We start from the raw sequence: 12,698 nt of genomic DNA, 5'->3' as shown, positions 1-12,698 counted from the left end.
TGGACCTCACCTCCTCTAGGGGTCCGGGGGCATGCACCCCCAGGAAGATTTGCTTTTAAATGTTGAAGTTAAATGCATCAATCTGGTGCACTTTGAGCACAAAATGAATGTATGGATACAGCTCTCAACACTCAGATGAAAGGGAGCTGCATACTTTTCAATAATCCAAAAATCTTTGGAATATGATTACAACCAATAACAAATCATTTAAACTTGTTTATTCTTATCTTATGTTACCTAGTTAGCATCCTTTCTTTTTATTTATGCATATTTTACTAATCACTCCCCTTTTAAACTGTTTTTAATTTGTTTAACTTTCTGTCTTATAGTACACATTGGAATGATTTCTTACTTTATTTTTGTACAACTATATGAAATAGATAAAGGTGTGCTCTCTCTAATGGGTCCGACTAGAATTACAAATATCGTTAGTTCCACCTATTCCGTCAGCCAAGAAATCGTTTAATCATAAACCTTTTTTTTTCTTTTGCAGGGGGGCCACAGGGGGGTCCAAATGCAGTGTTAGGGGGGCACTGGCCCACCCTGCCCCCCCCCTAGAACCACCCCTGCTTTAAAGGTGAGTGGATTTATTACCAGTGGTGTAAAGTAACTAAGTACATTTACTCAAGTACTGTACTAAGCTAAATTCACAAACTACACTAAAGTAAATAAAAATTACTTCATGCAAGGATAAACATATTTTTGCATAAAAAATTATATTCAAAATATGTTATATTACTCCCGAAATAGGCCAATCTGCATCATAAGTACTTTTGCTTTTGCTACTAAGTATATTTTGATGCTAATACTTTTCTACTTTTACTTGAGGAACATTTGTAATGCAGGACCTTTACTGTAACAGAGTATTCCTACACTCTGGTACTTCTACTTACTTATTTTTCTACAACCGGATCATTTGGGTTTGAAGCAAATGAAGACACAGTATCAAAGTGAATAAATAATGCATCACTCTTTTTCCTTTTGAAGCTACTTTGTATTTGTTATAATGCTGCAGTGGAGTTGTATAATGTGAATGTGACTCCTGACAGTTTCTAAGAGAGAATCAAAACAACTCCATCAAATCAAACACGTTGCACAGCTCCAGTATGCCATGCTTTACCCCTCACATGTTTTCTGCTGAGTGTCCTTCATCAGGGTGGGAGCTTCTTGTTTACAGCAGGTTCATCCTTCACATGACTTCACACAAGCAAACAGATTTCATGAGTTTGGCATCTATGAATGTAAAGGTTAAAACAGATGTTTGAAGGGATGCAATTCATTAAATAAGAAGAGATTAGATCATTAAGATTATTTATTTATATTTTTTACAATTGTCATCATTTATATTCTCTGTAATTTGTCACATGGCTATTTGACAGATGTACGTGAAGAAACAACCTCATCGACACATTTCTGAATTAAACTGCTGCTTATTTAAACACAAGATATCTACAAATACTACACTTACTTGTACAGCTATAATTACCTTTAGGTGAATTAGAAATGTATGTTAGGCCCAGGTCTAGGGGAACCTAGGCGCAGCAATAACATTTTTCTAAAACTTGCCTAACCAAAAGGAATAAAGTACAGGCTTCTCACCTACTCTTATCAGTAAACAAAAAGAACAGGTTCAAACAAAAAGAGGGTTTCTCACTCCTAAACAAAGCGTGTCCTCGAGACAGGTCAAATTAGCTTAGCAATGTACACAAAGGGTTCGGTAAACGGTCACTTTAATAACACAGGCAACAGACCAGCTCTTCTACTGACATAGAGTTGGGAGTAGGAGAAGTCGAGTGAAAGAGAAGTTAGAAGTTAAACTGATAACGTATACTGCTATAACGTGATGTTTGACTCGAAACTAGATCAAAGGAGAACTGACAGCTTTGATTCTTAGTTTGGTTGATGTCATGAAGTTTCAGCACGATATACAGACTTCTTACATTTCTTCAAGAATTCACACAAAACTTAATCAAACATTCTCATTTCATCCATTACAAAGAAAAACAGAAAATAAATTCATCCATTTAAAGATTCTTGGATTAAAAATGTGAACATTCATCGATCATTAAATGAGTCAAATTAAAACTATAAACACACTGTAATAAAGTTTGATGCAAAATAAACTATAGCAATAAACAATCAAGTTGTTTGTTTTTGTCTTTGACTGACTCTTTGATTATAATGCGTAAAAATGTCATGCAAAGATTAATATCTCATCATCTGTTGATTATTTTCTTGAATGTTCCAAAGAGATGTAGACGGAGAGTGAAGTCAGAATAAAGTCTGAACCAACACTCCTGAGCATCACAGAGGAATCTCACTTTGACAGATTTTCATACACTCAAAAAAAGGACTTTGGCTGGCTGTTACATCAAATAAAATGTAACATGTATTTTCAACGTAATAATTTCATGTTTCCAAGATGAACGTGATGAAAACATGTATGGTTTGCATGAATCGCAACAACTTCACATTTATTAGATTCATTCATGTTGAGATAAACTGACACAAAGGGATTAGGGTACATATGATTCCCACTCCAGAGCAGAAGGTGGCGGTATAACCACCAATAAACTGGATACCAACAGTCTATTACTTTTAAATGTTCACGGTTGTAAAGATGTCAAACAACAAACACGGCTTGAACAATAAGGCACGCTACATTCTTGACTGCTCTTGGACACTTCCATGGATGACTTCCAGACTCTGCCATGGTTTGATTTTGACCGCGATCTGGCGGGAAAGGGTTTCCCCTGCATCCTGTGTGCACTCGCGATATTTGGGCATAACCGTAAACGTAACCATCATCATCGCGAGAGAGGATCATTGAGACAAGAAAGACCGTTGGCGAAAGTTGGAGGAGGTAAGCAGAAAACATTGTCATCTAACTGTGAAGCTGTTAATAAATGTCATCAACTGCTAGTCCATGAGCGATATTGTGGTAACGTTGATAGTTCATTTGTTATTTAGTGTTATTTTTTATCTCACTTAAAAAGCCGAATGAGCCGACGAACATGCTAAAGCTAACGTTGTTAACTAGCTAGTCTGTGTAACTGCCAGTTAGGGAGATGGTTCAAATATAGGATATCAGGATTGAAAACTAAATGACGGTAGCATTACCCTGGGAAAGTTAAATGGAAAGTGTGCTACCCCAGGCGCTTATATGTCAGTAATATCAGCCCCTTTTACAAAGGCATGTTGCGCCGTTATTCGGCTGCGTCACGTAAATTAGCTGCCAAGCTAGCTGCCATGCGGAGCTAGCTGCCACTGTGGTTTTCGCAGTTTACACACGCAGCTGCTACATGCAACACACACACACACACACACACACACACACACACACATACACACACACACACACACACACACACACACACACACACACACACACACACACACACACACACACACACACGGCAGAGAGCAATTTGTCTAAACATCTTGAAAAAGTACACCACACTCAGACAGAAATGCACCGTCTTTTAAATTGAAGAACTCTGTTGAATTGGTTTGGATATGACTAAGTAATGCGTCAACTTCTGTCTGATAAGGGCACTGATATAAGGTTCTGTGTAAAAAAAAGCAGATGTAATTTATGAGTCTTAATTGACAGCAATATTGCGAGTTCTCTGTGTAACTTAACTTTCATGTATGTTGATTGGTCTCTCAATTTTTCACAGCAATTTGTGACTGCAAAAGTTCCTGTGGCGGCTGTCCGACCGCAAGAGTGTCCTGTCTAACCGTACCTGTGTCTGCAATCCAACTTCATCAGTGAGGTAAAAGGTGTCATCTGCCATTCTCAAGTTCATGATTGAAATGTTTTTTTTATTTTTTGCTGGTGATTTTGTTTTGGTGGGCAAATGTGGAGGTGTAAGGAGTGTAGTGAATCTCTTTCTGGTAGATATGAGTTACTAAAGCATTTTAGACTACAGCACCGGCATAGGCAACGCTATCCATGCCCACACACAAACTGCCCATGTACATTTAAGACATGGAATGCTTTGCACATTCATTTAAATAGAGCCCATCCCAAACAAAACTCTCAGGAGCAGCTGGAGTTGTCAATATTCAGTTGTCATTTGTGCACTTCGAGCGATCTTCCTACGGAGAGGGATTATTTTGTACACATTGGAACTCATTTTAAGAGTCATGAGACTGTTCCTTGTATGTTTGTGGGTTGCAGTTTTGAAACAAATATATACGCAACATTTCACTCTCACAAAAACAGGAAACACAAACCGCATACGTTGAAAGATTTCAAGCCAGGTGTAGTTAGAACCACTCTAGTTGCACAAGAATCCTCTGATAATCCTGTGGAATACGCACATAATCAAGATGACTCTGCAGTTGAAGTACACAGTGCTTGTTCAAGTAGTGATGTGGATGTAACTCAGAACTCTTCCAAAGTAATTGAGAAAAACTTTGCTGCATCGTTGCTCAAATTAGAGCATTTTGCACATGTGCCGGGTACAAAAATTGATGAGTTTTTGGAAGAACTGCACTACTTAAGTTCAGCAACATTGCCCCTCTCCATTGACATTCTTGAAGGTGTATTTCAGAAACATAGTCCCACAACTGATAAGTCTGTGATAACAGAAGTAGCCACTGCTCTCTGCGCATCAAACCCTTTGCTCAAAGCCATAGGGAAGGGTGGTCCCCTAAGGACATCTTATCTCCGCAATCAGTATTACAAAGACAGCTTTAATGTTGTAGAACCCATAGAGTACATACTTGATGCCAAGGAAAAAAGGAGTTTTCAGTATGTGCCTGTACTCAAGTCTTTGCAGCAGCTCTTTCAGAGGAAAGATGTTGTAGACAAAGTGGTTGAAAACCACAGAGTGCAGCAGAGTAATAGGGGGACTGGTGAACAACAGACTTACAAATCTTCCCAGGATGGTTCACACTTCAAGGAAAACGGTTTTCTATCAGGGGATGACTTGAGAATTTTGTTGACTATATACATAGATGACTTTGAGATTTGCAATCCTCTGGGTACTTCTCGCAAGAAGCATAAGCTTTGTGGAATCTACTGGACTTTGAGTAATTTGCCTCCAGGCTCACATTCATCACTATCCTCGATTTACCTGGCGGTCTTGTGTAAAACTGATGATGTGAAGAAGTATGGTTATGACCGTGTCTTACATCCTCTTCTTCAAGATATGATAACTCTAGAACAAGTTGGTGTTTTCATTCCATTGCTTGGCAGATGTCTTAAAGGCACCATTCAGGTTGTTGCGGCAGACAACCTGGGAGCTCACAGTATAGCTGGTTTCAATGAGAGCTTTTCTGGTGGATATATCTGCCGATTTTGCACAGCAACAAGTACAGACATTCAAACAAAAGAGGTAAAGTCAGGTGCATTCAGTCTAAGGACAAAAGAACTCCATGACTCTCATGTGAAATCAGCGCAGGAGAATGGGGCAAGCTGTTTTGGGGTGAAAAGACATTGTTCCATCACTCAATCTCTTGACCACTTCAGTATTCACACGGGTTATCCTCCAGATATTATGCATGATATTTTTGAGGGGTTAGTGCCAGTAGAGCTTGCACGTTGTTTGGCATTGCTAATATCTAAGAAATATTTCAATCTTGAAACCCTCAACAAATCTATCCTGCAGTTCCCTTATAAGTGGGCAGACAAAACAAACAGGCCACATGTGATCCCACACACATTTTCTAAAAGAAAAACAATAGGTGGGAATGCCCATGAAAATTGGGCTCTGTTGAGACTACTCCCATTCATAATTGGGCATCTGGTGCCTGAGGGTGAAATTGCATGGCAAATACTGTTGGACTTAAAAGACATTGCAGAGCTTGTGGTTGCTCCAAGACAAACAGATGAGTCAATTGCCTATCTTGAGGGCAAGATTTCAGAGCACAGACAAAAGTACCAAGAACTCTTCCCTGATGTGCGACTGCTACCAAAGCATCATTATCTGGAGCACTATCCACAACTGATCAGGATGTTTGGTCCTCTTGTGGGCCTCTGGACCATGCGTTTTGAGGCCAAGCACAGTTTTTTTTAAGCAGGTTGCGCGACACACCAATTGCTTTAAAAATGTGCCCCTCTCGCTAGCTACTAAGCATCAGCTAATGATTTCCTATCAACTGGTATCATCCAGTTTTGATGAAGCTGCCCTGGAAATCACAAAGGTCTCAACAGTGCCTTTGGATGTATTGAAACAAGAAATAGCTCAGACTATTGCCCAGAACTTCCCTGGTACAACTGAAGTTCACTTAACAAAGTGTGTGTCAAGCAAAGGGGTAACATTCAGAAATGGGATGATAGTGGCTCATGGGTCTACAAGTGGACTGCCTGACTTTGGAGAGATTCTTCAGATTTGCATTGTACAGGAGAGACTATGTTTCATGGTGTTACGGACGACAGTCCTCTGCTCTGTTAACTGTGTGTGTGTATGCAAATGAGCTGCGAAGCTCCTTAGGTGACATTGGCTGTCCCGCCCCCGGACTGAAGAGCCGATTGGATTGACGTCCTCCAACCCCTCTTCAGCGTTCGGCGCACCTTCCGGAGGAGGACCTTAAAGTCAGCGGCCACACTTCATTCGGGAGGGTCTGCTGTGTAGAGCAGACGCCTCAACTGGGTTACCGTGACTTTGTAGCGCTACGAGCTAACTGTGTTCCTGACTGCTGTCAGAGTGTGTAGATTAGTGTGTTAGTTTAGTGTGTATATTCAGTGTGTTCTGTGTGTGTTAGGTTGTACTCTGCTGAGCCCGCATATGCTCTGGAAGCTGTTTTTGGAACAGCCCCTCTTTAATTTGCGTTGTTGTAAAACTCCCCTTTTATACATAGTCAGGCTCCGTTTTGTTAGAGTCCTCCTTTTGTTTAGTCCTTTGTTGGACTTGCGCCGTTTTGGCTTTTGTTTATAGGTGGCCGTGTGCTCGCACCTCATATTGTTTACCGTGAAAATAAAGCTCCTATAATTATTTACCAAATCCAACTGGTGTGTGCGTCGTTCCTCTCTTCCCCCTTGAGAGGGCGTAACACATGGTGAGAAGGCTTTATGGGTGGTATAGGGAGCATTTCAGAGCCTTTGAGCTGAGTCCAACAAGAGAAACTGTTTTGATTGAGCTTGAGGAACTGGCAGATGACTATCCTTTGGCAGACTACTTTGTTGGACCTCTCAGAATGGTGACATTAAAAAGACACATAGACATATGAGGTAACCAACAGATTTAACATTGAATGGTTATTTTGTCCTCTCATTGCTCTGTTGAAATTAAGATTAACCCTTGTGCATCCCTTGAAAAAAAAGTTCTGTATAACATGTAGGCTAATTTTGTCATCCCTCTTTCACAGACGGCCGTGGCATGGCTACTCCAGTGAAGCTCAGAAGCATTTTAGGAGAAAACAGTTCCCAGAGATTGATCCTTCCAGATGGGATTCCAGAAGCTGTCACTGAACTCACAGCAAATTAAGAGGCAGTGTGGAATAGAAGGGGAATTCAGGCTCCAATTCATGGATGCTGAGTTTGGGAATGAATTCACCAACTTGCTGTCAACATCAGATGTCCAGGACAGAAGTTCCATCAAGGTCATCTTTACATCAGTTGCACCTGCACAGCCTGTTGTCTCCCTGCCCCCTCCCTACTCAGCTGCTGCCACTTCCCGCTGTCTAAATGACTCCTTATCTCTCTCATCTGGAAGCTCCGTCAATACTGACATACTGTCTTCTCCTGAGTCCACGTCAAGATCATCTGGATGGCCCCCTGTCTTCATTGTGCCCCGGTTCTCTTAAGACACTGAACTACAGCTGGACAGGGCCAACGCTACTTTCAAAACGGACGGAACATTGTTGAGTCCTGACAACAAACTTAAATCTGCCATTCTTGATGGCTTAGCTGAGAAGATTATAGAGTACAAAGTCTACCTCTCTGACAGTGAGTTTGAGGAGGTAGCAAAAGCTCTTGCCTCATCACATCCATGTTTGAAAGAACCCGGTTCTTTCACTGGATATGGCGGATGGAAGACGAGCTTGAAATATAAACTTGCTAACTACCGAACAAAGCTTAGGCGGCTTGAATGCCCCGAAGTTGTAGTAAATGCCCTAAAACACAAACCTGATGGCAAATGCAGTCCTGCCTATGGTGTGAAAAAGCCGAAAAAAGCAGAGGTGACCCACCTACCCATCCGGGGAAACGGCAGAGACGCTTGAAAAGTTAAGAGTGACCCTTCTCTCAGAAGTAATACAAAGGAATAATGAGGACAAGGTGGCAACATTGATGGAAAAGACCTTTGCATGCAGAAGGCAAGAGGTTGTTCGGCAGGCACCATTGATAGCCGATTTCAAAACCAGGTGGCCGGCTCTCTTCCATGTGCGTGAGGTAAGTGAATGAATGTGTGAAGGAACGTCCCCTTTTTACTTTTATTGGGATATATATAGTAGACAATGAATGCTTACGGACTGCACAGTATGTGCCATATAAAAGACATATTGACAAATTCTGAATTTTGTATGTACAGTGGCATTTGTATGCAGGAATCATAAATAAATACATGATTTATGCAATTGCATGTCTTAAACGGACTGAACTGCTAAATCAAACCTGTGAACAGTGACATCAAAATAGCCAATCTGAGTTTTGTGGGTTTTGTTTTTTTGTTGTAGGTGAATGCAGAATTTAAGAGAATCACAACAATTAATTTGCAATCCAAGTTCTTCTCTTCGCTGGATATTCACTCTACAAGCCTGATCGACGTGTATACCAAGAAAGGTGGAGTTCAAGGGAAGAAGATCAAAAGCATCATGCTTCCCATAACCCAGGTATGAAAACAATGTAAAGGTGACAAAGAAACTGTAGGAGCTGTACAAAGTCTAGGATGTTCCATGAATAGCATAGCATCCGGAGCATTATGTTTTCGATCTTTTTTTGATACTTAGCACCACATCCATTCCCCCAGTGGGGGTCATTGTATCAGAGTGAGCGGCATACTATTATGAAGGCCTAAAATAACGCACTACAAAGCTGTCCAGCAGTCTTTCATGGAAATGGCAGATGTTCCTACCCCAATGGTCAGAGTGTACTGTAGGGCTGCAGCTATCAGTTATTTTAGTAATCGAGTATTCTATCAATTATTCCATTGATTAATCGAGTAATTGGAAACAGATGACCTTTTTAAAGCAAAAGTATTTCTTCAATAAAAAGCCATTTTAAATATTCAAAATAAGACTAATTGTTTTCCTTTTTTAGAAAAATGTATTGCTTAAATTGCATAGTATATTATCTGTCCAAACTAAACCCATTTAATTAAAGTGCAATATTACATTCAGGGTTTTAAAGAAAACATTTGTGAAACGGTGAAACCCAGACTGCTTGTTGTTCTTAATGGGCTTTTTTATTGCATGTTCTCTGACCTGCATACTTAGACTGACAGCATTGACGTGAGACGCGAATGCATCCTCAAAGGTCTTTGTGTCTACTTCAATGAAGATCCAGAGAAGCTGGTGAAGGAATACATGGTATGTTGATGTACCTTTTTTATCTTCACAAAGAGGAGGATGATCATAGTTGGAATGGATTGTGTTTCTTCTAAAACTAACCCTTAGGGAAATGTTGCCTTTACATTTTGATGATGTTGGATGTGTTCATGCTTTTTGGAAACAGTGTTTTTTGTTCTTTCTTTTTTTTTCAATTTGGAAAACCCAAACTACATAAAACTCAATATGACAGATTATAGAAATGGGATGTAATGCACATCAGTGAAAATCACTCTCCTTATTTGTTTTTCACAGAGCATCGACAACAGCAGTCAAACGGCAATGGCAGAGACGGTCTTCGGAATATTTGTCATTCGACACGAAGGTGCAGAGCCTGGGGATGACCCCGAGAACGTTGGGATCATTCTGGAGGGGGTCGAAGTGCTGGATGAGTTGGGAAACGTATCTTTTGCGGTGGCGATGATGTTTGCTCTCGTGTATGCTCTAAACTTGAGCTACCCTCCAGAGCTGAAGTTTACATTTGAAGCACTGCAGAAAATAATGATGGAACTAGATGGAAACAGACTATCCACAAAAGGACAAGTCCTCAAAACATTGCTTTCCCGTGCCTAATGTCACTGTTTGGGATCGCCTCATCTTCCAAACACGCAGCCATCAGAGATTCGGTGACTCACCTCTTTGACAGAAATGTTGATTATATGCAAGAAGTATAAAAGTAAGCATTCAAAGTTGGCTGTAGCATGGTTACGTGGACCTCACTGAGCAGAGGGCTGTGCGAGGAGGCAGATGTTACCATGTTGCCTTATTTGGTCTACTGTCGAAACTCAAGTTTGTTATACTGTTCACCCTAAAGTTGAAACATTTTAATATTTGGGAAGAAACTGTGTTTTTTCAAGCATCTGTCAGTGTAAAGCTATTTTGTGAAATATATATTCACTGTTATATTTAATACAGTGAAACCCAGTCTGCTTGTTGGTTGAGATGGTGTTCTTAATGGTCTTTTGGTATTGCATGTTCTCTAATCTGCATACTTAGACATCTTGCGTTTGTGTTATATTTCCACCCTTGAAGCTCACTAGACTGTTGAATTTCTGTTACTGTTCACTCTAAACGTTTTAAATGTGTAAACACTCAAAAGTTATTCTTTGAATGAACTTGATTAAATCATGGACAGTATTTCCACATGATGAAATGGCTTTCTTTCAGCTTTAAGCAATTACGTTGACCCAACCCAGGTCAATCAAGTTCGTAACAAACCTTATACATAAATAGTATCAATCCTAATAGATTACGTTGACCCAACCCAAGTAAATCAAGTTGGTAACAAACCTTATAAATAAGTAGTATCAATCCTAATAGATTACGTTGACCCAACTCAAGTAAATTAAGTTGGTAACAAACCTTATAAATAAGTAGTATCAATCCTAATAGATTACGTTGACCCAACTCAAGTAAATTAAGTTGGACCAATCAAATTGCTTAATCTTGAAAGAAAGTGATTTAATCATGTGGAAATATTGTCCATGATTTAATTACGTTCATTCAAAGAGTTATTTCTTTGAGTGTAATAGATTTTTTAGTGAGACCTGTGAAGACACCATTGCAGTAGTCCAGTCTACTGAAGATAAAAGCATGGACAAGTTTTTCCAAATCCTGCTGTGACATTAGTCTTTTAATCCTAGATATATTCTTTAGGTGATAGTAGGCTGATTTAGTAACAGTTTTAATGTGACTGTTGAAACTCAGGTCAGAGTCCATGACTACACCTAGATTGTTGGCTTTATCTGTTGTTTTGAACATTGCAGACTGAAGCTCAGCGCTAACTTTTATACGTTCTGCCTTGGCTCCAAAAACCATTACCTCAGTTTTATCTTTGTTTAATTGGAGAAAGTTCTGACACATCCAGTCATTGATTTGTTCAATGCACTTACTCAGTGTTTGAATTGGAGCATAGTCTCCTGGTGAAATTGTTACGTACATTTGTGTGTCATCTGCATAGCTATGGTAACTTATTTGGTTGTTCTTCATTATCTGAGCCAGTGGTAGCATGTAGATGTTAAAGAGAAGAGGCCCCAAGATGGAGCCTTGAGGAACCCCACATGTCATATTTGTCAACTCAGATGTGTATTTACCTATAGAAACAAAGTTGTTTCTGTCCTTTAAGTAGGATTCAAACCAATTTAGAACTGTTTCCGAAAGTCCCACCCAGTTTTCCAGTCGGTCTAGTAATATGTTGTGGTTAACAGTGTCAAGTTTAACCCTTCTCTTGCGTTAGGTCATACTCCCCTTCCCATGCTATTTTTGGTCAAAATAGACTGGTGTGTTTTGCACAGTAATATCTCTGGAACCCCTTATCCAATTTTGATGGTTGACATCTCATTTGAACAGTCAAAGCAAGTAGAATCGATGACAGACATAATGACACCAGGGGTGAATTTCATATTATTTTTGGCAGTAAGTTCAAAGATAGTGCTTATTTTACATTACTGTATATTATAAAAATGCTTACCATGTAGGCTGTGTCTACTGGAGATTGGAATGCTTTAGTTAGTGTTGTAGCTGAGATTCTTCCCGTTACAATGATGTATGGGATGTATTGATTTGATACAAGCAAGCCAGTGTTTCATGTCATGGTCCGGACCCACCGGTGGGCCCATCAAGATCAGCATTCACTGTGATGAATATAAAATAAGACACTGATACTGTTTTCCTCAATGAACGTTTATTGAAAGAGAAATATACCATATCAGAACGTGTGTGTGTGTGTGTGTGTGTGTGCGTGTGTTCACGCACATAGTTGGCAATGCAAAATTGTGGAATGTCACCTCAGGCTCCTCTATCTCAGGGGCCTCTCCCTCAGGGGCCTCTATCTCAGGGGCCTCTCCCTCAGGGGCCTCTTCCTGGTCTGTTGTAGGCTCATAGTCTGGATCGCTGTTGCCTTCCATTTCTGTGACATCTTCCTCTATCTCCTCTTCATCTGGTTCAAAAAATGTGTCCAGAGCCCCTCGTACAGAAAATCGCCTAATCGGTCGCTTGCTCATTGTGTCAATGAGTCAAATGTGAGCAAGGCACAAATATACCTGCTTGAGAGACAGTAAGGGAGGCGCATTTAGTGCGAGAAAGTGAGAGGTTTGTGTTTCTCGAGGGGCACAGAGCTCGCACCTATGAGAAGGTATGATACATTGTATCATACAGCACGAGAAAGGGAGAGGTTCCCGTAACGTGTTTGTGTGTGTGTGTAT

The 12,698-nt window shown here is 40.2% G+C and overlaps 3 protein-coding genes across 5 annotated transcripts in view; 2 read left to right on the top strand and 1 right to left on the bottom strand.

Moving 5' to 3' along the window:
• The window catches only part of LOC117562390 (vacuolar protein 8-like), an 89,535-nt gene extending 88,391 nt beyond the window's left edge, over positions 1-1,144 (bottom strand). The window contains 1 exon segment of the mRNA XM_034240226.1: positions 1,128-1,144. The gene's annotated coding sequence lies outside the window, so the exon portion shown is untranslated.
• LOC117562389 overlaps positions 1-6,390 on the top strand; it is a 58,917-nt gene extending 52,527 nt beyond the window's left edge. Inside the window, exons 1-2 of one of the 2 annotated variants that reach the window (XM_034240224.1) lie at positions 2,805-2,863; positions 3,681-6,390. In XM_034240224.1, coding sequence (XP_034096115.1) covers positions 3,861-6,026 — 2,166 coding nt within the window. In that variant the 5' untranslated portion in view covers positions 2,805-2,863; positions 3,681-3,860 and the 3' untranslated portion in view covers positions 6,027-6,390. Of the gene's footprint in view, positions 1-2,804; positions 2,864-3,680 lie in introns of those variants that run through there. The other variant, XM_034240223.1, reaches the window with a different exon arrangement.
• A 1,662-nt stretch (positions 6,391-8,052) lies between these two features.
• On the top strand, positions 8,053-11,041 carry LOC117562393. 2 transcript variants are annotated; one of them, XM_034240227.1, is made up of 4 exons: positions 8,057-8,341; positions 8,626-8,781; positions 9,385-9,477; positions 9,751-11,023. In XM_034240227.1, the coding sequence occupies exons 1-4, from the start codon at positions 8,240-8,242 to the stop codon at positions 10,066-10,068; spliced, it is 669 nt and encodes a 222-aa protein (XP_034096118.1). In that variant the 5' UTR covers positions 8,057-8,239; the 3' UTR covers positions 10,069-11,023. The 2 variants fall into 2 exon arrangements, with proteins under 2 accessions (XP_034096119.1, XP_034096118.1); XM_034240228.1 differs by lacking the exon at positions 9,385-9,477 and having other exon boundaries at positions 8,053-8,341; positions 9,751-11,041.
• Positions 11,042-12,698: the final 1,657 nt, after the last annotated feature.

The sequence above is a fragment of the Gymnodraco acuticeps genome, unplaced genomic scaffold, assembly GCF_902827175.1.
Source record: "Gymnodraco acuticeps unplaced genomic scaffold, fGymAcu1.1, whole genome shotgun sequence".
NCBI classification, from domain to species: Eukaryota; Metazoa; Chordata; class Actinopteri; order Perciformes; family Bathydraconidae; genus Gymnodraco; species Gymnodraco acuticeps.
This window is presented reverse-complemented; position numbering and strand designations above follow the sequence as displayed.